Source organism: Brassica napus, chromosome C4 (genome assembly GCF_020379485.1).
Source record: "Brassica napus cultivar Da-Ae chromosome C4, Da-Ae, whole genome shotgun sequence".
Lineage (NCBI taxonomy): Eukaryota > Viridiplantae > Streptophyta > Magnoliopsida > Brassicales > Brassicaceae > Brassica > Brassica napus.
The window spans coordinates 29,902,879-29,927,096 of NC_063447.1; the positions used below are offsets into that span (position 1 = coordinate 29,902,879).

The 24,218-nt window shown below is 34.1% G+C and overlaps 3 protein-coding genes and 1 long non-coding RNA gene across 9 annotated transcripts; 1 reads left to right on the top strand and 3 right to left on the bottom strand.

Moving 5' to 3' along the window:
• The first annotated feature begins 4,273 nt into the window (after window positions 1–4,273).
• Window positions 4,274–7,787, top strand: LOC106349027. Of its 3 annotated transcripts, none has more exons than XM_048753902.1 (5): window positions 4,274–4,783; window positions 5,001–5,125; window positions 5,226–6,167; window positions 6,578–6,720; window positions 6,799–7,787. In XM_048753902.1, exons 2-5 carry the CDS (start codon window positions 5,014–5,016, stop codon window positions 7,603–7,605), a joined length of 2,004 nt encoding a protein of 667 aa, XP_048609859.1. In that variant the 5' UTR covers window positions 4,274–4,783; window positions 5,001–5,013; the 3' UTR covers window positions 7,606–7,787. The 3 variants fall into 3 exon arrangements, with proteins under 3 accessions (XP_048609859.1, XP_013644355.2, XP_048609858.1); XM_013788901.3 differs by having other exon boundaries at window positions 4,284–4,783; window positions 5,001–5,143; XM_048753901.1 differs by lacking the exon at window positions 4,274–4,783 and adding an exon at window positions 4,830–4,919 and having other exon boundaries at window positions 5,001–5,143.
• Window positions 7,732–9,172, bottom strand: LOC106349030. Of its 3 annotated transcripts, none has more exons than XM_048753903.1 (4): window positions 8,840–9,172; window positions 8,385–8,504; window positions 8,163–8,233; window positions 7,732–8,078 (listed from the first exon to the last, which is right to left on the bottom strand). In XM_048753903.1, exons 1-4 carry the CDS (start codon window positions 9,089–9,091, stop codon window positions 7,841–7,843), a joined length of 681 nt encoding a protein of 226 aa, XP_048609860.1. In that variant the 5' UTR covers window positions 9,092–9,172; the 3' UTR covers window positions 7,732–7,840. The 3 variants fall into 3 exon arrangements, with proteins under 3 accessions (XP_048609860.1, XP_048609861.1, XP_013644359.2); XM_048753904.1 differs by having other exon boundaries at window positions 8,385–8,496; window positions 8,840–9,066; XM_013788905.3 differs by lacking the exon at window positions 8,840–9,172 and adding an exon at window positions 8,573–8,820 and having other exon boundaries at window positions 8,385–8,496.
• A 990-nt stretch (window positions 9,173–10,162) lies between these two features.
• LOC106349028 (UPF0187 protein At3g61320, chloroplastic) lies at window positions 10,163–12,268 on the bottom strand. 2 transcript variants are annotated; one of them, XM_013788902.3, is made up of 4 exons: window positions 11,497–12,268; window positions 10,886–11,065; window positions 10,598–10,804; window positions 10,163–10,530 (listed from the first exon to the last, which is right to left on the bottom strand). In XM_013788902.3, exons 1-4 carry the CDS (start codon window positions 12,142–12,144, stop codon window positions 10,360–10,362), a joined length of 1,206 nt encoding a protein of 401 aa, XP_013644356.2. In that variant the 5' UTR covers window positions 12,145–12,268; the 3' UTR covers window positions 10,163–10,359. The 2 variants fall into 2 exon arrangements, with proteins under 2 accessions (XP_013644356.2, XP_013644357.2); XM_013788903.3 differs by having other exon boundaries at window positions 10,886–11,053; window positions 11,497–12,263.
• Window positions 12,269–13,076: 808 nt separating this feature from the next.
• On the bottom strand, window positions 13,077–18,712 carry LOC111207141. Its single transcript, XR_007322163.1, has 2 exons — window positions 17,829–18,712; window positions 13,077–17,688 (listed from the first exon to the last, which is right to left on the bottom strand). It is a non-coding gene; the product is annotated as an uncharacterized LOC111207141 (long non-coding RNA).
• Between the last annotated feature and the right edge of the window lie 5,506 nt (window positions 18,713–24,218).

Sequence of the window (24,218 nt, forward strand, 5' to 3'; positions counted from 1 at the left end):
TTTAGTTTTAGGGCTTTTAAAATTAAATTTTATTTTATTTTTGTAACAAATATTATTATTTTATATTAGTTTTAGTTTTTTACTTTTTATTTAGTTTTTAAAAAAAAATATTTTATTTAAATGAATCAAACCGGATATCTAGTTTTAAATAAAAAATCGGATATCCAAACACCAAATATATATCTTGCTAGTTTTGGAGCGGATCAGATCGAATAAAGATGTGCTATAGAGTTTTAGTAGCATTAACCTTCACGAGTGATGTAATTGCTAAAGAGAAAAACATCAAGATGTGCAGTCATTACCTTATATTTTATATATTTCTTTTGGTTACCCAATAAGAAGGTTTAAGGATAAATGATAAAGTTTAAAGTTATACAGTTGGATCATTTAGTGGTTAACTGGTAATTATTTCGAATTCTATGAATTTTAGGACTAGCTATCAGTTTCATAAGTATGTTTTTATCATAAATAATTTCTAATATGTACAATCAATTTTCCATTGTTCTTTTTGAGAAATTGTTGGAATTCTATGAAAGAGTCTCGAATTTTACCATACCTCAATTGTGATAATTTCGTGCCAAGCAAAAATATAATACAAAAGGGTACACACATATTTTCTTCTTCTTTTTTAATGTTAACCAAGGAAAAGACTAAGGATAAAGTTTAACGTTATACAGTTGGAACATGCTCCCCTCTCTTCTTGAAAGTTTGAAACTAGTATTTTCTAGATTTATTTTTTGTTCCAAAATGATAAATTTTCTAAAATTTTAAGGTAATTTTGGTAGTTAATGTTGAAAAGTTGTATATTTTTAAAAAACATTAATTGAAAATATTTGAATTGATTGAATACTATTGGTTAATATTTATTGGAAAATGTATAGTAAAATAAATAATAAATTCAATTGTAAAAAATTAATTGTTTTCTTAATATGCGTGAATACTCTAGAAAATCCTTATTTTGGGAACAGAGGAAGTAGTCGGTAAAAGTATAATGACCATCTTCGTCCAATCCAATTCTTAATTCTTTTTTTTGTCTTGTTTGTGGTTTTAAAGAACAAAACTTAGGTTCACCCCTCCTCTTATTTCCTATCAAAATGTCACATACATTAATAATAAAATACATTATTTTTTAAAAAAAAATCTAAAATAATTCAAAAAAAATAATGACGCTCATTTTAATGACGCTAACGCCACTAACTAAACCCTAAATCTTAAATTCTTAACCCTAAACCTTAAATCTAAACCCTAAATTCTAAACCTAAACTCTAAACCCTAAACTCAAACCCTATATCTTAAACCCAAATCCTAAACCCTAAACCCAAACCATAAACTCTAAACCCAAACCCTACACCTTAAACTCAAACCCTAAATCCTAAAACCAAACCTAAACTCTAAACCCAAATCTTAAACCCTAAAGAAACAACATCAACATTAACCCAAACCTTTATGATATAGGATTTGGGTTCAGGGTCTACAATTTGAGTTTAGGGTGTAGGGATTAATAGGTTTGGATATATGGTTTGAGTTTAGAATCTATGATTTGGGTTTAGGATATAGGGTTTGAGTTTAGGGTTTAAGGTTTAGGATTTGGGTTTGGGTTTAGGGTTTACGGTTTGGGTTTAGGATTTAGGATTTGGGTTTAGGGTATAGATTTAAATTTTAAGGTTTAATTAGTGGCGTTAGTATCATTAAAATTGGTGTTATTATTTTTTTTCAATTTTTTTTAAATAAAATTAATTTATTTTATTATTAATCTAGGTAGTATTTTGATTGGTAATAAGATGAGAGGTGAATTTGAAGGTTCACCTTAGGGTGAACCTAAGTCTTGTTCGGTTTTAAAATATCATAAATCCTTTAAATTAGTTCCACACATATATGCATATATTATATTATATTGTATTGTTTTTTTTTTTTTTTTTTTTTTTTGATTAACCAGGTGTTGACCTTGCGGTCCACCACCTAGGCCCGGCGCCAGCCTTTGCCTGTACCCACATGAGGCCCTGGGCACGCCTCCCCCTCCCCGCGAGTCGAACAGCCGACCTCCCCTCCCCAAGGAGGTAGTACCACTGGACTACGAGGTCCTGGGTTATTATATTGTATTGTTAATTGAATATGAATCCATCTATCTTAATTTATTCATGCACTATAACTAACAATGTTTTGCGGTACATGTACAGTATAATATACATCGCAATAGACATTTAATATACGTGTTTTAGCAAGAGACATATACATCGCACAAACCTAACTCAATCATTCACAGACTTTTCAAAATCTTTGAAGCTTGTTATGTACAAAAGAGAATATAGTATAAAACTATATTACCAATACAATATTGAAAATAAGCAAATATTATTTATTAGTTTGTAGATGGGTTGAGTTAGTTGTTAAGTGCATATTTCAAACAATACATAACTAGATGGCGTTAACTTATTGGTGTGTATGCTTGGCAAACAGCCAAGGATGTTTATAAACAAAATTATATAATTTGATAGTTGATTACTGCAAATCATATGAAACCATCCACTAGTGATGTTTTAGTTTCAACAGAATAATATTCACGCATTTCATCATTTTCAGGAAATTTACTCAAACACGTCGGTTGGATCAATTGCATGCTGGTGACTAGTTTTTTTTTTGTAATGAGATTACAATTGCTTAACGAAAGTGTTAGTCAAATATGACGATTATCTTCACCCTATTTTATTCTTTTTTTTGGTAAAGATTCAAAATGATATGCTAAGAAGCTAAATTATTTTAAAGTAAATCCACTTAACATTTTATTAAAGTTATAAATCTTCAATAGATATAACGTTATAATGCAACTTTTAGACTTATTTAAAAGATGTCTAAAAGACAAATTTAAAAGGTATTGTAGTTGGGGGGAATCCAATGGAATAAATGATTGGTATGTCCATTTTCACAGCTTTGTTTTCTAATATGTTGGGTACGTACTGTAAACAGATAACGTCGTCGTTTATGAATCGCAACACATTCCCTAATCTTCAGAATCCCTTTTTGGTTAATACAAAATATAAACATTCACATTTGAAACTGTCGGCATATATTAATTTCAAACTTTTAATTGATTACAAATGATACAAGGGTTCTTTCGTTTGATGGGATGGTCATTACATTGCATAATGGACACTATAACTACTATTGTGTATAAGTACGAAATAAAACTATACATAAAATATTTGTATACATTTTAGAATAAATATATAATAACTTAAACTATGTGAGTAGGTGATTATCAACCTCAGCTTCCTAACCCATAATTTTCATCTCCTGCGTGAGAACTATGATCTAGATAAACTAGGTTTGCTGACATAGGAGAACTGGTCATTTGAACTAGCTATCAACTTCAGCTAATTAATTTATTTCACAGCAGTGACAACAAATTTCATATTATGTCACAGACTTATTAGCAAAATGTGTATAATGCAAGTCATTTTAGACTTTTCCTTCATTTAATATCTCCCTCGACTATTTTTTCCTATTTTTATCAACTATTTTGACTTTGTAATTTCCATCTTAATGAAAATTACCACTGTACCCCTCCCGACACATTCGTCATGTACTAGGGCTGGGTTCCGGGTCAAACCCGCCCCGCTGACCCGCCAACCCGCGGGTTACAAAGTTTTTTTTTCTCAAAAAATCCGATCCGCACAACCCGCGAACAAATAAATTTGTACCCGCACCCGCCCCGCTTAATTTTGCGGATAACCCGCGGGACCCGCGGGTTATATTTTTATTTTAAAAAATATTTATTTAATTTAATTTTTTTAAAATATAATATAAATAATATATTTATAATTAAAATTTTAAAAATTTTAAAATATTTTGATTATTATTTTTTAAAATTCCCATATTTTCTTTACAAAATATACATTTTTACAAAAAAAAATATTTTTTAAAAAAAAAATGTAAAAAAAAAAAAATTGCGGGTTGGCGGGTACCCGCGTTTCAAAATCCACCAACCCGCACCCGCCCCGCATAAAATGCTCATAACCCGCACCCGCACCCGCGAATCGATTTTTCTAAATTGTTCGACCCGCACCCGCCCCGCGGCGGGTCAAACGGGCCGAGCCCCGCAAGTAAAAACTCATATTCCCAGGCCTAATGTACACGGTATTGGTTGCAACTCCTAGAGGAGGACCATTACCATACCTGCTTCAGCTTCACCAAACCTTCTCTCTGTATAAGTATACATATACGCATATAAACACATTCATTACAGTCTCGTGAAGGCACTAAACACACAAAACACATAAAATGTCAAAAATATATCAATATTGGTGAGATTTTCAATGGCTACTAGCTGCACATTGAAGTGAACAAAAGCAATACTACTAGCAGTTTCTACACTTTCTGAAAACCTAGTTTTATGTCCTTTTTCTACTATATATATATATATATATATATATATTACTACTCGTGTAACTTTATGCCTAATCCTCCAATTTTTATAATAATAGTTATATATTTTTTCTATGAATTTTTGATGAGTGGTTCCATTTTTTTTCTGGTGAGAGAAAGCAGCAGGGTCTTCTGCTAATTTTGAGAACACTGTGTTCAACATCTCCCCTCGTGTTTCGAGCTTTAGTTACTTAGAATTTTTTTTTTCTATTTGTGGAAAACAGCTACAAAGTTGTAAAATGAATTTTTACTAACCTTCTTGCAAGTATCGGATCAGATTCTAAAAGTTATAATCTTCAATCTTTGTGCCTTCTTTTCTTGCTTTCTTTAAAAAGAAAGTTCACTTGCATCCAAAGGAAAGGTATATAGTTCTTTTCAAGATCACTCAAAACAGTAATAATGACATTGCATTTGTGCGACTGATGATAGAAAATCATGAAAAGTTGAAAACACAGTTTTAACAGATCACTGCATGATCATGAATCAATATAAAACAAGTATTATTATTTATTATTATTATTCAGAAAGGATTTTATTCTTTGCTTGTATTAACAGTTTCTTTACTTTTTGTATTTTAGTGTGAACTGTTTTATGGAGAAGAACTGTGGGAGAAGAGAAAGTATAAATCAAATAGGATGTATGTGGGTGTTCATCAGCATCTTTGGATCTAACCAGAAGCGTTTCTTGATGGATATGAAACATGGTAGCAAAAGACTTGCAGGTTCTTTTATTTTCTCATAGAAACTAGTCTTAAAGATTCTTACCCACTAATAATGTAGGGTTTATTTAACTAACTGATCCAGGTAATGATGAGAAGATGCAGCTTACCTGTTCTTCTGAGAGCTCTGAGGATGTTTCTATTGTTGGTGATGAACATGTAGAGACTAAGGTTTGTGAAGAAAAGTTCAGTGAGATGATCAAGCGGTTGATAGCTCAGAAAGAAGGAGAGATCCAAACCTGCAAGGACTTGTTGGAGGCTTTTCAAGTTTTGAGTTCTGAAGAAGAATCGCTCCTCAAGAAGGTATCACATGAAGATGCTCAAAGCATGGGAGGAGATTCCAAAAGAGTTGTAATAGAAGAAGAAAGACCTGAAGCAGTCTCAAAACAAGAGGCTGTGGTGGTGGTACCAAAGAGGAAATATACATTCTTCAGAAGGAAATGGAGATCAGAAGAGAGGAGAAACAGAACATCTCAAATTGTTGTATTGAAACCTGCTCCAAATAGTTTGGATGTTGATTCTAGAGACAACAAGTCCAAAACAGGAAGAACCTTTTCTCGGTTTCTTATCGGTTTAATCAAAAGAAGACTACACTCTGCCGTCGGTAAGAAGTCATGTGATGTTCTTGTTGATAGGAGCCAAAACCGATGCGTGGAAGAAGAGATACAGAGTAATGAAGAAGAGGTTACTGTCCAGACAAGCGAAGATTCAAAGAAGACTATGTCCGGCTTGTATGTTGCAGCGAGGAAACACTTGTCTGAAATGCTTGCAAATGGAGATATAGATGTGAGTTTACCAGATAAGGAAGTGCCAATAATCCTGGGAAAGATTCTATCTCTCCCTGAGTTTTCATCACCAGTAGATAGCCCTAGGTTGATCCCTGGGCATGATTTGGTTAGCCCTCTAAGCCAAACAACCGAGAAGTCAAAGATTCTGCAATGCGGTTCATGTACAGATGGTCTGACTGGTGAAGATTCAGACAAAGATGATGAAACACTATTTACCATCAATGTCTCTGTTCCCAAAGGTGATTTTCTTGTTTCTTCTTCTCGTTTTAATATGTTTCTTTGTTCTGATTTCTGAACAATGTTCTAAAAATTAGCTTAGACGGCATCTATAAGCAGCAAATCGGTCATTACTCGATCATTTTTCTAAATATCCGATTTATGCAGTTTTAAATCGGTTAAAATCTATCTAAATTAGTCTAGATTTGTTAAATTAAACAATAATATTAGTATAAATCCACAAATTTGTCTAATTTCTTTCTTTTCGTATATATAACTTTTATAATTTATCAAAAAAATTATAACTAAATTCAAAAACTAAAATATATAATATAAATATATAATACATATAAAATAAATCAATAGTTGTTAATGTCTAGATCCACTTAAACTTGAACATTTGTTCTGAAAAAGTGAGATTCAATGCTTGCAGACCAAGCAAAGGAAACTGAGAAGACAGAGACAGAACCGTTATCGGAAACTACCAGCTCTTCCATTTCACGACATGTCGAAGATGTTGATGAAGATGTGTATGAATGCCGTGAAGAAGACGGCGATAAACAATCATCAAATAGGGTTAGACAGCTCCTGTATGTGATAAATGAACACATTCTCCATTTTCTTGAATGAGGTTTTATATTTTTTGTTCTCCAGGAAATGTTCAACCAAATGCACTCTTCTCCTCCAGAGTCCCCACCAAGTTCTTCAGTTAGGATGACTGAATGCAAAGAACCGGCCACTGATGTTCAAGGAAAGTTAAGCCCCGTCTCTGTGCTCGAACCTCTGCTTACAGATGATGAGAGTAGCCCAACAACAACAAGCACAAGGTTCAATTCAGGTGAAGTGAGGATACAACCACTCTGTATAAGATTCGATGAAGCTGATGATTCTCCAAAACCAGACGAATCCAACAATCTCAAAACAAGCGTGGATGACAAGAACTTGATACTTGCATACATTGAAGCCGTTGTGAAATCCTCAGGCTTGAACTGGGAAGAGCTTTTAACGAGGCCCTTTTACTCAGAACAGCTTCTTCTTGAGCCAGAGTTGGCAGATGGCATAGCTTTCTCTCCTACACAGCTCTGCGACGATAAGAGTCTCCTTCAAGACTGTATCAATGAAGTTCTTATAGACTTCTGTGGCAATGAACTGAATCCAGGTCCTTGGGTTTCGTTCCTGAAACCTGAACTCCAGCTAATCTCAGACATGGAGATCGCAGCTAAAGTTGCACAAGAAGGGGTTTACTGGCATCTCCTACCTTTGCCTTCACCTCACACTTTGGACCAGATGGTGAAGAAAGACATGGATAGAACAGGAAGCTGGATGGATCTCAGGTTTGATGTTGGTTGGATTGTTTCCGGCACAAGTGAAATGATCCTTGATGATCTAGTAGAAGAGATCATCAGAGACATGGTTCAAGCTGAACCAATGCAGGAGCAGGACAGCAACAACAACCTATGATGAGTCTCTTTTGTTTAGTTAGACTTTCGTGTACAGTTTCACTTTCAATATTTTGTTTTTGCTTTCTAGTGGCTTATGTAGTTTACTCAGCCAAGAGAGTTTTGTATGAGTATGAACTATAGAGTGTGGTAATAACATGAGGCTTGAACTTTAAATAAGATAAAGATTATGTTTGTTAGCAATCATGTTCGAACAATGAACCAAATAAACAAGCCCATGATTCTAAACTATAGTACTAACAACGCGTACTTCTGTTTTGCCTTTTCTTTCCGAACGCTTGGCTTTTGCTTTCTGATTCGTCATCATCATCCTCAGTGTCATCACCGGCGTTCTTACTGGCACTAGCAGACTGTGCGTCAGTTCTTGCATGTTTTCTTCTCCCTGCATCAAACTTGGCTTGTAGTTTTTGATCAAGAGGGTCGTCTGAAGGTCTACGCTTCATTTGCCGTGACACTTTAGCACCAAGTCCAAGCCTAAGCAGAGGGGTTAAATGATACTTATATTCAGCTTTACATATGCAAATTAACATGTACAAAAAAAAGGAAACATTCCTTTACCCGTGGGTTCGAACTTCTTGTTCAGGCTCATCCTCTGCAGGCGTTGTCATATTGGCAACCCACTTCTCAGCCTGGAAAATGAGCAAACACAAAGCAATGAGATGAAACACAAACCAAAGGATATCAATGCAAGTAAGGAACTTAAGGATGGCTACTCCAAAAAGGCAAACATGGTTATCAAGAAAGATCCAAAGTATGATGCTTCAAGGAGGAGAATCTTACAAGTTTTAGTGCCGTATGGCTCGTATCTGTCTTAAGAATCTGTGGAGTTCTCTTCTTCCTTCCCGTTTCCGTTGTCATTGCAACTAGAGTACCACGACCACCACCAAACTTCCTGCAGTCCTATAAGTGATATGCTTACATTACTCGCACAGCAACAAGAAAGAAGTTCAAAGTGCAGCTAGTTCTACCTCTTTCACTAAACCCTTCAATGCTCCCTAAATCTATCCCTCATGAGAGAATAGTAACAAAGGGAAGATCTTTCTAAGTTAAATCCACTAAGACTCTCCCCACACAAAAAAAAAAAAAAAAAAAAAGACTCTCCCCACACAAACTATATTCAAAAACTTTCAATCAGAGAAGAATCTATAAACTCTCACAGGCATATCGTCAAACACCTTCCGTGCATACGCTAAATAACAGAACTTTAAACAGAGACAGCGACTAAAAATTCATACACGATCAAGACTCGCGGTAATAAGATATTCTGAGCCTCCGTCAAAGGAACTTCCTTTTCCCGCTGATACCGACGGCGACGGACGGCGCAGCTCCTGGTTATCTATGATAGTAGCTGATTCGAGCCGTCGCACAAGGTTACTAATAAGTAATAACCAACCAATAAAAACCGAATTTAGAATAACGTTATTTCCCGATTTGATTTTGTTTCGGTTCGAATTGGTTAAACTGTACCAGACATTATCAATTCCCATTTAAGTTTCGTTCGATTTTTTCTTCCGATTTGATTTTTCTGAAGAAGACTTCCTCCGATTCGTAACGTCTCCTTACTCCAATCTTATCATCATCAAGAAACATAACAGAGATCGAGCGTATCACCACCACTATCATCAATGATCATCCCTTCCCAAAACATCATTATTTTTTGCTAGCCCTCAAGTCCATGAGCATCCTTCTCTGTAAAGTCGCGAGATTTGGATATTCAAGAAGAAGTTCGGTGTCAACGAGACTGATAGATACCTACTGACGTGGACAAAGAAATCGAGTGAAGGAAACACTCTAACTGGTTCAGAAGCTTTGCCTTTTCTGGTGATGTTTACAGCTACAGAGCTTTTCTACCATGAGATGGTGAAGAGAGGATTTAGACCAAACTCTGTTACTTATGGGATTAGAATCGATGGGTTTGATAGATACTCACTACGTTGATCCATGGAGCAGGTGTAGCGAGGAACAAGATCAAAGCACACTAACTGTTCGTTGAAATTCCCAATAGAGGGTTTGTGCCTGATTGATGAGTGCTCTCATGAGATGCGGAGGAAGATGGAAGAGAAAGGGATCGAGGCCTATAGTGTGACTTTCCACTCTATGTTTATCGGAATGATGAAATGCAAGAGTTTGGGTTTGATAGGGTGTGTGAGCTTTACTACAAAACGAAGGGAAGGTGTTTGGTTCCCAAAACACCAACTGTGGTTATGCTGATGAAGCTGTTCTGTCAGAAGTGTGAAGTTAATTTTAGGACTAGACCTGTGGCCACGTGCTGGAACTTCTTACCACTGCACTGTAAGCTGGAAGAAGAGCCAATGATGCGTTTGAGTGCTCAGAGGCAGACAGTGGAGAGAGGAAGGTGTGTGAACGAAACAGTCTTAACCTTCTTATCAAGCAAAGGCGACTTGGAGAAACTAGAGAAACTTAAAAGGAAGACACAGAAACTGCGTAGCTTTTTGCCGCCTCATGGAACAGAGCTTAGTTAGAAGGTAACTTCAATAGTTCAATGTAATTGGTTCTTGTATACAAAATATTCAACAATGTAAATTGCTCCTATCAAGAACCAAACTATTGACTTGTGTAAATGTAGAATCCGCATGCATATATACAAACCTCAAGGCAAATAGTTTCCCTAGCAACTCGTATGAAGTGTTTCTATACAATATGTATATATCGAACCTAACCTAACCCATTACATACTTCAAACCCCTCTTAAGGAAGACAAAATGCATCACTTACAACAGTGGGAAATCAAGATCTAATGCCGACCATTTGGTGAGTGCTTGAACTCATGGAGCTTTATCTTTGCAAGGATCCGGTTACGTATGATAGTCTCAGATTTAACAGCCTCTTGGATGTTACTATGCACAAGATCACAAAGCTCGTCTAATGCCAACATAGGAAATGGCTCTTCTATAAGAACACCCACCTGCACAGTTTTGATTTGGTTAGCTAAAAAAATTTCAAGCAAAAGAGGATGAAATAGAGAAACCTACTTCTTCTATGCAAAAGAGAGAAGCAGCACTGATGAAAGTAGCAGGAACAACAATCCAGTGGCATTCATCCCAGAGAATGATTGGGAGAGTCAGATGCCAAAAGACTAAAAACCTCGAGGTCAACCGTGTGTAAGACAAAGGAATCGGAATGCCCATTAGCTGTTCACAAACTCCAATACCTTCGTGTAAATGCAACATCTTTGATTCCTGCAGTTACCCAAATAAACATTGTTTTTGGTGCCAAAATGGTTTCAAGAATCATAGTAAAATTGGTTTCAAGAAAGCTACCAACAAATCTCTCTTTGTATCGTCTAGTTTCAGCAGCTGAAGGCTCTGAGAAATGAACTCTATTACGCAACGCGGACGATGCTTTGACTCAAGAATCAGAGACAAGTCATCAGCTTCAATCAAGTTCCGGAGATCTCTTGCAATATCTGAACCATAAATCACATGACACTGCAGCAGAAACTTTTATTACACAAGCACACAAACCAAAGCCAATATTAAGACCATGGTTTTAAAAATCAACCTAGGCTATAAATCGGCCGATTTTCTTAAAATCTGATTTATAGGATTCAATTCGGTTTAAGTTTAAAATGTTATTAATTGGTTAAAATCAATCTAGATTAATCTGAATCTATTAAATTAAGTAATAATGTTAGTAAAAATTCATAAATTTGTTCAATATATTTGTTGATCTAATTTTCATAATTCTTCAAAACAATTTTATAATTAAACCTACAAACTATCAATATATAGATGTAATATATATATACACATAATTAACCAATATAATTCGTTAAAGCCCGAATAATCTGCCTATTGGCTAATCTTCTAAAAAACGTATATTTATGGCCTAGCAACTTTTGAATATTGATTAAGACACAACTGATAATCACCTTAAGAGCCACAGGGAAAGCTGCAAAGTAACGAAGAAGCAAGTCTTTAAGGACCAACTCATCACCAGAGCCATCAACAGAACAAATCACTTGCCTAGCTAAATCATCAGTTCCAGCAATGATCCTAACCCAAGCTTTCCTCCCTTCCTCATACCTAGAATACGAAGCTTCCGTGCGGAACACGAGAAGCAGAGCTAACGCAGGAGCCGTGAGCTGATACGGCAGAGAGGAGGATCTGAGAATGGGGAAGATACCAGGGAGCCACTCCAAAGCCACGGCGGAGTTGTAGCTTGCGATGAGGACGGCCACCGATGTGAAGAAGAAGACGGGAGGGATGAGAGAGAGTATAACGCGCGAAGAGAAGGAGGAGACTAAGTGACGCACGTGGCGGAGAGAGCTTCTGTGTTCGACCCATTTCTCGTGTGTGTAGAGAGTGCGTTTCTGCTGCATCCCACGCTCTTTGATCTCGTCTGCCCAGTCCGGGACCGCTCTGAGGAGCGAGATGAGATTCTCGGTTAGGGTTTTGGTGCCTGGCTCAGGGCCTGATGAGACGCGTGGAGGCTTGAGATGGAAGGTTTTGCGGGGACCGGTGGAGAATATAGGGAACCGTGATTCGCAAGAAAGGGATAGATTCATGGCCTGATGCATTAGGGGTTTAGGGTTTGGTGGAGATTGAGGGGATGATTACAGAGGAACAGTGATGAAAAGGAGACGTGAGGTGCGTGAGGAGAGAGAGAGGGTGAACAAGTGATGGATTAAAAAGGTGGTTGAAATGGTTGATCAAGGATTGTTTACGCTCCGTGCTAAAACGACTCCGTTTTGATATTCTATTGGGCCTTAGTGTCATATAACCTAGGTCTGTTTTGGTCCATGAAAGTTTCTACGAGACGGCGTCGTTGAGAGAGAATAAATAGCTGACTATAATTAATCCAAGAGTATATGAAGACTGAATAGTTCTTGATACTACAGGGTCTACACATCAGCAAAATTAGATGCCATATCAGCTGATGTTGCGATCGGTGTATAATTTCGCCAAAAAGATAAACAACGTGTTATTTGAAATTTTCGAAAGTTTATGTATGTTTTTGCACAGTGGTATAAATCGGGTATGAATTGAACATATTGTGATATGTTGGGTATGAAATGACCGTTTTTCCGGTTATGTACCTAGGCAAGTGAAACATTTTCATATGAACTCTAAATTTATATTAACACAAGTCTACAAAGCTAAGTTGTAGTAATTAGAGTAAAAGTAAATGTTAACTTTCAGCAGCTCCAGCTGCTCAAACAATGGAGCTTGACAAATGATAAAGCGTATCTTTGTCACACATGAAACACATAATTTCTCAAAAACCACACTAAATCATTAATTTTTTGTTCCATTAACGTTGGAATCAATGTGGCTCTTCTACCTTAATCTTTATAGGTCTAAGCTTATGGAATCTGTTTGGTTTGATATTCACATGAGCCATCAAGTTCAGATTCTGTATTGTCTGATAGATTCTTGGTTCTTGAAGAATTTTTTAAAATTTACATGGGAATAGAATAGGGACAAGAACAGTAACGACTTGATATATCACACAAAGGCAGTTTTAATTCATTTTATTCACAGTTGTCTTAATGAATGTACAATAGTAACAGTTTCAAGTATTTATGGTCAACTATATAGTTCAAATCTAATGGTTTGATAAATTTGAAAGCTTTGCCAGTTTTGATCATCATCAGTACTCAGTAGATATGAAGTGGACGCCATAGAGGAACAAGAATTGACTACATCACATCACTTACTCTCACTCTCCATCTCTTGAGTGTGAGCTTCAGTCTCTCATGCTTAGAGCATCCACAATGGGAGCTCTTAAGGGAATCCTTAGAGGATGTGGAACCCATTTTTTTAGAGTTTGTGCAAAAAAGAATCCTTAAAATCCTTTGATAAGGATTGATCCTTACACTGTTCACGGGTCTCATTGACTACGTGGCGGCCCGTGAATGGTCATCTTTTTTTTTTTTTTTTTTTTTTTAAGAAAAATCCAAAATATCCAAGATTAATCTGAAATGCCCTTGTGCTAAGGACTTCAATGAGTCTCACCATTGCGGATGGTCTTAGAGCATAGCACTTTATTTTTTAAAGGTTTTTCGTTCCTTCAAATTTTAAAGGGTGAACAGTGCACCCTCAAATTTGAAGGGGCATTGTACCGACTTTTAAAACACTGTTTACTTTTTACTTTACTCCTTCTATTTATCTATATTCTATTAAAACACATGTTTGACCCATTGATAAAAGTTGGATCCAACAACTATTTTTAACGATACATACCTTTTTAATGTGATAACTACTATGCCTTTTTAATTTTCAAAACTAACCACCACATCATTTTCTTTTTCGAAAATAACCACCACTCCTTAATAGTAGGAAACCTCTATTTATATGCAACTTCCGCTTTTACAAGCTGTTTTCTATTTGATCAGGACCATTTAAAATATATTTCTGGACTTTAGCACCATTTAAATTTCCTACTAATATATTTTCTGGACTTTACCACTATATTTACGATAGCTAATAATATTTAACACTTCTTTAAAGCTTAATTGACAATCCAAATCTAATTCAGAAAGTACCTTTAAGCATGGAACTCACGGCTTTGGCTGACATCAAACCATTCAAGTCAGAATGGCGTATTCAAGTTAAGGTGCTCCACACCTGGAAGCATTACACAAAACTTTCAGGAGAAACATTGGAAATCATTATGTCTGATGCACATGTAAGTCTCATAACTTAGTTTACCTTTTGTCTCCAATTCTACTTTCTAAATCGCTGCAATTTGTTATTTTTAAGGGAACAAAAATTCTTGCGTCCTGTAAGAAGACATACTTTGAGAAGTTTGCAAAAAAAGTACTTGTTGGAACGTGGAGAAACATTGAAAATTTCTCCATCAATGGCCCCAGTGTTTCCTACAGGCCTACCAATCATCAATACAAGATCAATTTCATCTATGGAACTGATATCACTCCGTCAACCCTGCAAAACGACAACATGTTTCTCAGTTTGGTTGATTTCCAGACTATTCAACAGGGAGTAGAAGATGAAAACATCTTAATTGGTAACTATTGATATTTTAAGTTTGATAAATACATTTTGTTAATTAATTTTGATCTATTTCAGATGTTATTGGAGAAGTGACGGATTTGGGACCTCTTGACACAGTTCTGTGTTATGGTAAAAAAATAAAGAAAATTGAGTTCAGTTTGACAGACCTTCAGTAAGTCATCCCATTTGTTTTTTCCTTATATCATATTACTAAAACTAATAGTTTGACTTTTTTATTTTGACAGAGGCCGTAGGATTGCTTGCTGTCTATGGGGAAAATTTGCTGAAAGCATTCAAGCTAATTGCAAAGCAGTTGGTGGAGATATTGTTATCTGTCTCTTATGTTTTGTGAAAGTCGGCACCTATAGAGGCAATCCTCTATTATCACTTATCATTTATCATATCATAGTACCTTTAAGATTGGAACTCACAAAATCGTTTGTTTATTTATGTCAGATGAGGTTCAAATTTCAAATTCATATGATGCTTCTCAAATCTTTTTCAACCTGCCAATAATGGAGACTGAGGCCTTTTTGAAAAGGTATTTAAATTGTTTATAAAATGAAAAGCTATACCTATGTTTATTAAAATAAATTTATTGGGGCTGACTTTAATAGGGATGTTGCATCCAATGCTTTGACATTGGTTGAATCCGAACAAGACAAACTTGAAAGAGAGATTAGACGCGATAAATGGATGCAATACCCAATCAGAGACATTGCAGAGCTACTATCTTCAACTCAGGTAATAGTTTTGATGCAAATTATATTCTAACAGTATCAATGCTTAAAGGACTACCTTTACTTTTGTAAATGTAGATTGAGCAATGCAGAATCATTGCCACAATTTATGCAATTGACAAGGATTGGGGATGGTACTATTTTGGATGCAAAGCTTGCAACAAAAAGGTCAACAAGATTTCAACAAAAGTTCAAAACGTCAAGGGGAATGAGATAACAACTCATTTGTGGTGGTGTGAAAAGTGTGATGATAAAGTCACTAAAGTCTTGCCAAAATAATACATTTGTTAAGCGAGTTTTGTAGTCTATATTTCAATTTCATAAGTTGCTAATTTAAAATATGTGATGCAGGTTCAGGATTCATGTATGGGTGAAAGATGGTACTGGAGAAGCTTACCTAATGTTACTTGACTAGATTGCAATCAGAGTTATTCCTGAAAATGCTGCTGCCTTGCTCAACGGTTCATTTGAGGAGGTTATAACCTGTATTTCACAACTCTATTATACACTTTCAGAATATATAACTTCTAACATATACTGAATATTACAGCTACAAGATATTGAATCTTTTCCTGAGGCCATTACTGATTTGGTTGGAAAGACTTTCATGTTTGGTATTTACATTGAGAGTAACAATGTTGCTAGCAAAGGTGGGATGTATAAAGTTGGTAAAGTATGGAAAGATCTAAGTATGCTACTGACTGGTGGTAGCACCACTGAGTCATGGACTCAGTCTGATGTGGGAACTACTAATTTAAGTGGTTCACAGGTATGGTTTTGTATTTTAGATTTTTAGAATTTTAACTGAATGTATACGACTGCACCAGATTCATATGTAAATTGTTTGTACAGGGTTCACTTTTAGTTATCGAAAGTCAGGCAAACGAAGACACTGTGGTAACCCCATCATCTAAACGCAAACAACAATCCAATGAAGGTGAACCTGACATAAGTTCTACAACAAAGAAGCAGTGCGCTAGAGTTTTTGTGAAGAAAGAAAAGACCACTAAAGAGGACTCAAGCTCCAAGAAAAGTGGCTAATGAAGAAACCAAAGTGGTTCTTTGTTTATTTTCTGTTTTTGTTTTCTGTTTATGTTTTCACAATAAGTGCTTATTTGCAGATTTGTTTCAGTTATTTCAAGTTTAATTTGTAATAAAGATTTCCAATATTTGCGTTCCTTTGCTAGATTATTTTTCAATTTGCAGTACTTACAATTGAGACTTACATTCTATTATAAGAAAATACTTGATTACTATTTTTGATATACTGATTCAAAGGAATCTGCTCACATTACATACATCATACTTTGTTTTTATCTACTCTAACTAATGTTTTAAAATAGAGATTTTTAAATTTATAAAAAATTATTTGAATTAAAACAATAGGAATGATATATTGACAATCAGCTACATGTTATTGTACTCTGCCATATCATATATGAATTTAAACAAGTGGTTTCATGTTAAATGTTTATATCTCCTTATATAAAGGAAACTAAAAAGTATTAAAATAATTTAGTTATCCAATAATAAGGGAGTTCATTAGCTAACCCACGTTGTGTCTAAACATAACCCTAACACCCATCATTACAGAACACCATAGATTACGATAAAACACCAATGGAAAACTAACTTCTCGAAATGCAGTTACCATTACAACAAACATGAAGAACAAAGAAGACAATACAAGGAAGAGAAGAACAAATCATCAACCTACATGTCAAAGTCTAGCAGATTCTAAATTGACTGATGGAACCAAATCCGACTCTGCCTTTAGACAAGTGTTGGGAGATGTTTCTAATTTAAAGCCGAATTTACAAAGTTCCGAGGGTTCTCAGCATTTCACTCAACCATCAACCTACTTCGGTTCAGGAAATCCATACTATGGTGCTTTTTCTTTACCAATGACATTGTTATCTGTTACTGTTTTTCTGTTTTCTACTCAGTGAATCAATATATGCAATTCATGCGTCTATCATGTTGTTGATGCACCTACAGACAAAGCTAGAAAATGTTTTTAGATTCACTGAGTTTATCTGTTACTGTTTTTCTGTTTTCTACTCAGCTAGAACATTACCTAATTAGAAAATGTTGATGCACCTACAAACAAAGCTAGAAAATGTAGACTAACATCATCTTACTTCTTTTATAATAATGAGCGCCTGCAAAAGAAAACATTCATTCCCCATAAGAAAACAAAAGAGTTTATATATGGCTTATAAAAACGATTTGTTAAAAAGTAACATAGATTTATTATTTGGTCAATAGATTACCTGGGATCTTCATAGGAGCCATGTATATTTTTACTGCTCTGGTTTCAAACGAATAGAGCCACTCATGTCAGCTTCCACAGTCTTCCACGCGTTTCTGAGAAGAAAGTGACAGTCTTTCACTTTGAACAAATATTTATGAAATACTTAAGGATGCTTCAGATTCAACATCATATAGCTTTTAAGAATCATAGTATATACTGATATACAAAATCAAAGCTTTAAAATATTTCTTACAGGCCATAGTAGAGTAGAGGCTTTTCAGATGTAGGAGTTAAATTGTTTGGTGATGCTATAGACACAAAAACGAGTTTCTTTTCAGACATCTTCTTTTTCAATGGAGACAAGATCAACGCTTTGGTTTTGTTGACCTTTCCTTCCCTCCAGTACACTTCAGACACATATATTAGCTCGATTAAGATCAGCTTCACTCAGATCTCTCGTCGCAAGAAACAGAGGATCCGTCACATCTGAAATTTCATTCAAAATAAAATTCTCAGATTCCACCTCAAAATAAGATTACATGCAACAAAATATATTTAATCTAACAACAAAACGAGTGATATTACATGTACCTGGGCTGATCTGAGCAATTTTTTTTACAAATCGATTAAGTTTGAGCTGAGACAAGATCCGGTCGGTTGTAATAGAAAGAGGGAGAGAGAAACTCTATTTTCGAGCTGGTCTTTTTTCTTTTTTTTTTTTGATCAAAAGAGCTGATCTTTCTAAAAAGATTTTTTTTCTCTATAATAAGTTTGTGGTCGGAATTTATTTATTTATATGGGCCTTGGGCCTCAAATTTGATACATTGTTTTGCATTGTGTATTTGTATGGGTTTTTAAAATTCCTATTGTTTTAAAATTCTTTTGTCTAATTGATCTTAATTAGATATTACTAATCTATATTATTATCAAACAATTTTTAGGGTCATCTGTTATAGGTATTCTGTTAAAACACCTACTTAAGTTTAAAAATAAAATGTGGGAAATTAAAAATGTTATCATATATGAAAGTACAAAAAAATATTACAAATTGCAAATTTGGTGAATAAAGATTAAAAATAATTTCCCAAACATATATGACACAAGTACACAATTATGAAACTTGATAAATTATTTATTTAATATAGAGAAAATTATATATATTCTATTAAATTCATATCATACAAAAATATAATTATACAAACACAAACATAAATTATATTAGGCAAAAATTAAAAAAACAAAAAATATACCCGCCCTTAGAGGGCGGGTCAATATCTAGTATATGTTTAATGATTGTGTACTTATTATTTCTTATTTGGCATTCAACTATTATAACTATATTGGGCCTATTGGAACTTAAATATTATAATTGTGGTCTTATAAAATTATTTTTAAATAATAATAATTAATTAATAAATATTATATACTAATATTAATAAAAATATAATATAAACATATTATTTCACATAATATATTTCGAATTTTTTTTACACAAATACAAAATTATAATACAATCATAATATTTTACATCAAAATAAAAGATACATAAACTGAAATATTACACATTAAAATATATCTTACAATACTAATATTCAGGTAAATCCATATATAAGCTGAAATATTACACATTGAAATATATATTACAATACTAATATTAAGGTAAATTTGGTCTTGAACCTCCAAAATCACCAAAGTATTCTCGAATAAAAAATAAGGAAGCTCATTTATCACTTAAAAATGCTTTGATTGAGCATATTTGGGAGCATTATAGAAATAATCGTATTGATTAGTTTTGTATTATATATATATATATATATATATATTGTAATTTGAATTGTTTATGTTTTATTATTATATGTAATTTTATGTGTTAATGTTTTTTATCTTTTATTATAAGCAATTTGATGTTATAATTAAATATGTTTACTAATTATATCAATACCATATATTAACATGTGTTTATTGTTAATTTATAAAATTTTAATGATTATAATGAACTATTACTGAAATTGAGGACTAAAGTGTAAAATATAAGTTTTTAAGAGAAAAAATTTGAAGGTCACCATTGGAGAATCACCACATAAAAATGAAGGGGCTTTTAGGAGATGCTCTTACAGCATCTCCAACGGTCCTTTATCCCTTTAATTTTTAAAACCTTTATTTTTAAAAGGTTTTGCATTCCAACAGCCTTTTATCCCTTCAAATTTTAAAGGAGTGAACAGACCCTCAAATTTGAAGGGGCACTGTAGCGGCTTTTAAAACACTGTTTACTTTTCACTTTAATCTCTGATTTATATATGTTTAATGATTTTGTACTTATTATTTCTTATTTGGCATTCTACTATTATAATTATATTGGCACTTAAATATTATAATCGTGGTCTTCTAAAATTATTTTTAAATAATAATAATATATTAATAAATATTATATACCAATATATACTAATATTAATAAAAATATAATATAAACATATTATTTCACATAATATATTTCGAAAAATTTACACAAATACAAAATTATAATACAATCATAATATTTTACATAAAAAAAGATACATAAAAATGCTTTGATTGAGCATATTTGAAAGCATTATGGAAATAATCGTATTGATTAGTTTTGTATTATATATATTGTAATTTGAATTGTTTATGTTTTATTATTATATGTAGTTTTATGTGTTAATGTTTTTTATCTTTTATTATAAGTAATTTGTTATTATAATTAAATATGTTTACTAATTATGTCAATACCATATATTAATATGAGTTTGCTGTTAATTTATAAAATTTTAATGACTATAATGAATTATTACTGAAATTGAGGATTAAAGTGTAAAATATAAGTTTTTAAGAGAAAAAAATTGAAGGTCACCATTGGAGAATCACCCCTTCAACCCTTTATTTTAAGGGTGGACCCCATAAAAAATGAATGGAATTGTTGGAGATGCTCTAAGAGCATCTCTAACCCACCTCTATATTTACCTCGATAAGACCATCTCCAATAGTTTACTCTATTTTAGATTAGTTTTCACTCTAAAATAGTGTTACTCTAAAATAGAGTAGAGTTTCTCTCCAATAGTTTACTCTATATTTGACTCTAAAAAGGAATATTCTTAAATATTTTTTTTTCAATTTTATAACTAATTTATTTTACTTACAAAATTTACAAATCGACTCTTTATATTTTATTTTTTCACAAAATTTTCATAAATCATATATTTATATGAAACATTTATTATATTAAAACTTACATTACATTTTACTAGTAACATAATACATTTTAACTTAAACATCTCTATTAGTATATCTTTCCCACAAGTGATCAATTAACGAATTTCAAAGTGTGAAATGAATTTTTTTTATCTTTGATTTTTTTCTAAATCGACCAAAAAATTCTTCAAATTGAATATTATCATTCTTTCGTGTCTGAATCTGTGGAAGTGGAACTTCTCTTCCCACTTTAGTTGGTTCGCTAAAATCACATTCATCCTCATATCATGTTATAGAGAATTATACATGTAGTCCATATGCATTGATCACCAATAAATTTTTTATATATTTTAGTTACATACATGCATCAAAAAGTATTTAGTTTGTGACTTGAGTTTAGTGCAAGGTCCAGATGTTCGTGAATATTTTCAAGAGGAACAAATACAAATTTTACAAACAAAAAAAAGACGTGGTCAACAACATGAACAAGAAGCTACTCCTTCGTTTACCTCATTTGGATAATATTTTAACAATCTTGCTCGATATGGAAGCAATTTACCAAAAAATTAAGTCATTATTTATCTATGGTTTTAATTTTATTTTGAGTTACTTATTTTTAATTTTAGTATTTGTTTTTTTTTCTAATCTTAAAGAAAATATTTTTAATTTTAGTGATTTTTTCTTTGGCTAATAATAATAAATTTTAAATGTTTATATATATTGTGTTAAACATAATTATGTGTTGTTTGCATAATTAAATTAAATAAATAGTTACAAAACAAAAAGATTGAAAAATAAAAGGACTAAAGTATAAATAAAAAAGTTTCACTCTATAATATAGTAAGAAATAGAGTTACTCCAAATATAGAGAAGAAATAGAGTTGCACTATTTTAGAGTGGGATATAGAGTGGGGTTGGAGAATGTATTATTTTATAATAGAGTTTAGTGTAGAAAATAGAGTGGAGTTGGAGATGCCCTACTAGCATTTAGAGGTAAAATCACTCTAATCCTACTCTATTTCTTTCTCTAAAATATAGATTGTTATTTTCTTTCAACACTCCTGGAACGAGGTCAAAGAAGCCCTGTTTATGATGCATCCAGAAAAGGCACCAGGACCAGATGGTATGACAGTTCTTTTCTTTCAACACTCCTAACATATTATTAAGAAGGATTTGGTGGACATGGTGAATAATTTTTTGGTAACTGGAAATTTGGATCCGAAATTAAATATTACTAATATTTGTATGATTCCAAAAACGGAGAGGCCTACAAGAATGACCGAATTGAGGCCGATTAGTTTGTGTAATGTTGGGTACAAAATTATTTCGAAGGTTCTGTGTCAGAGATTGAAGATATGTTTACCTTCCCTCATCTCAGAAACCCAATCGGCTTTTGTGCCAGGAAGGTTAATATCTGATAATATTCTTATTGCTCAGGAAATGTTTCATGGATTACGGACGAATAAGGCGTGCAAGGGAAAATATATGACAATTAAAACGGATATGAGTAAAGCTTATGATAGAGTGGAATGGAATTTTATAAAGGCTCTCCTACAGAAGATGGGTAGATCTTCATTGGATTACATTAATGATGGAATGTATATCATCGGTTCAATATCGGGTCCTCCTTAATGGACAACCCCAGGGTCTTATCGTCCCACAGAGGGGTTTGCGACAAGGGGATCCTTTATCACCTTATTTATTTATTCTGTGTACTGAGGCTTTAATTGCAAACATTAAAAAAGCGGAAAGAGGAAAACTTTTAACGGGAATGAAGGTAGCTCGAGTATGTCCATCGATATCTCATTTTCTTTTTGCGGATGATAGTCTTTTTTTTCTGTAAAGCTATAAAAGAGGAATGCCATACTATCCTTAGGATCTTAAAGGAATATGAGATTGTATCTGGTCAGCTTATAAATTTTGACAAGTCCTCTATCCAGTTTGGGCACAATATTGAGGACTCAGCTAGACAGGACTTACGAGATATATTGGGAATCCAGAATCTTGGAGGTATGGGATCTTATCTAGGCCTTCCAGAAAATTTGGGAGGATCCAAGATACAAGTTTTTAGCTTTGTGCAGGACCGGCTAAATAATAGAGTTAATGGATGGACTTTTAAGTTTTTCACAAAGGGGGGAAATGAGGTGATTATTAAATCCGTGGTGACGGCATTACCAAACCATGTGATGTCCTGCTACCGGCTACCTAAGGCAACAACTAAAAAACTGACGACCGCGGTCACACAATTTTGGTGGAGTCCAGGGGGAAGGACAAGGGGTATGCACTGGAAATCATGGGATAAAGTGTGTCTTGATAAGGAAGATGGGGGTCTAGGTTTTAAGGATATTACGGATTTTAACACAGCAATGCTTGGTAAACAGCTGTGGCGTCTGATCGAGAAGCCAAATACTTTATTTTCCCGGGTTTTCAAGGGACGGTATTACAGGAATGCATCACCCCTGGAACCGATTCGCTCTTATTCTCCGTCATATGGCTGGCGGAGTATCGTTTCTGCTAGATCTCTGGTAAGCAAAGGACTAATCAAAAGGGTGGGATCAGGATCATCTATATCTGTATGGACTGATCCATGGCTCCCAACCACTCGCCCGAGACCAGCAAAAAAAAATCAACATATTTTCGACCCAAATCTTACAGTGGATTCTCTTATTGACTCTACTTCGCGGACATGGAACTCGCATGCACTCAGGGCTTTGATGGATCCCCAAGATGTGAAGATTATAGAAAGTATACCACTGAGTAAATCTCAGATGGTGGACAGGGATGGATGGCATTTCACAAACAATGGGAGGTATACAGTTAAATCAGGATATCAGGTTGAACGGATTTATCCAGATAGGGAGAGACCACCTTTACTGTTTGGACCCACAGTTGATGCTTTGAAGGCTTTCTGCTGGAAAATACGGTGCCCTCCCAAGTTAAAACATTTTCTATGGCAATTGGTTACATGTTGTATAGCAGTCAAAAAGAATCTGAAAGCGAGAGGAATACAAGGAGATATATGTTGTGCCCGTTGCGGAGCGGATGAGGAATCGATCAACCATGTGTTTTTTGAATGTCCTCCAGCACTTCAGGTTTGGGCTCTCTCCAAGATACCATCAAATCCAACCATGTTCCCAATGACCTATTTGTTCACAAATATGGATCACCTCTTCTGGAGAGTCTCCCCACCGATGGAGGATCATCAATTTGCATGGATTCTTTGGTATATTTGGAAAGGAAGAAACAATAAAGTTTTTAGCAATTTGGACATGGAACCAATGGACACCCTCAAATTAGCAGAAACAGAGTCAAGACTTTGGGCTGATGCACATGTAATGATCGAGACCAGGACAGCGTCCCAAGTTGAGGTTACGACTCCCCCATCAATTCCAGGGAGATGGTGTTTTACAGATGGATCCTGGAAAGAGAATGA

Coding starts and splice junctions, on each gene's coding strand:
- LOC106349027 (XM_013788901.3), top strand. CDS start 5,014: ATGGAGAAGAACTGTGGGAGAAGAGAAAGTATAAATCAAATAGGATGT. Junction 6,168..6,577: donor CAATGTCTCTGTTCCCAAAG/GTGATTTTCTTG, acceptor CAATGCTTGCAG/ACCAAGCAAAGGAAACTGAG. Junction 6,721..6,798: donor ATAAACAATCATCAAATAGG/GTTAGACAGCTC, acceptor TTTGTTCTCCAG/GAAATGTTCAACCAAATGCA.
- LOC106349030 (XM_048753903.1), bottom strand. CDS start 9,091: ATGGGAATTGATAATGTCTGGTACAGTTTAACCAATTCGAACCGAAAC. Junction 8,505..8,839: donor TTACCGCGAGTCTTGATCGT/GTATGAATTTTT, acceptor TATCACTTATAG/GACTGCAGGAAGTTTGGTGG. Junction 8,079..8,162: donor CAAGAAGTTCGAACCCACGG/GTAAAGGAATGT, acceptor CCCTCTGCTTAG/GCTTGGACTTGGTGCTAAAG.
- LOC106349028 (XM_013788902.3), bottom strand. CDS start 12,144: ATGCATCAGGCCATGAATCTATCCCTTTCTTGCGAATCACGGTTCCCT. Junction 11,066..11,496: donor CTTTCCCTGTGGCTCTTAAG/GTGATTATCAGT, acceptor GTGTAATAAAAG/TTTCTGCTGCAGTGTCATGT. Junction 10,531..10,597: donor CTCTCTTTTGCATAGAAGAA/GTAGGTTTCTCT, acceptor AAAACTGTGCAG/GTGGGTGTTCTTATAGAAGA.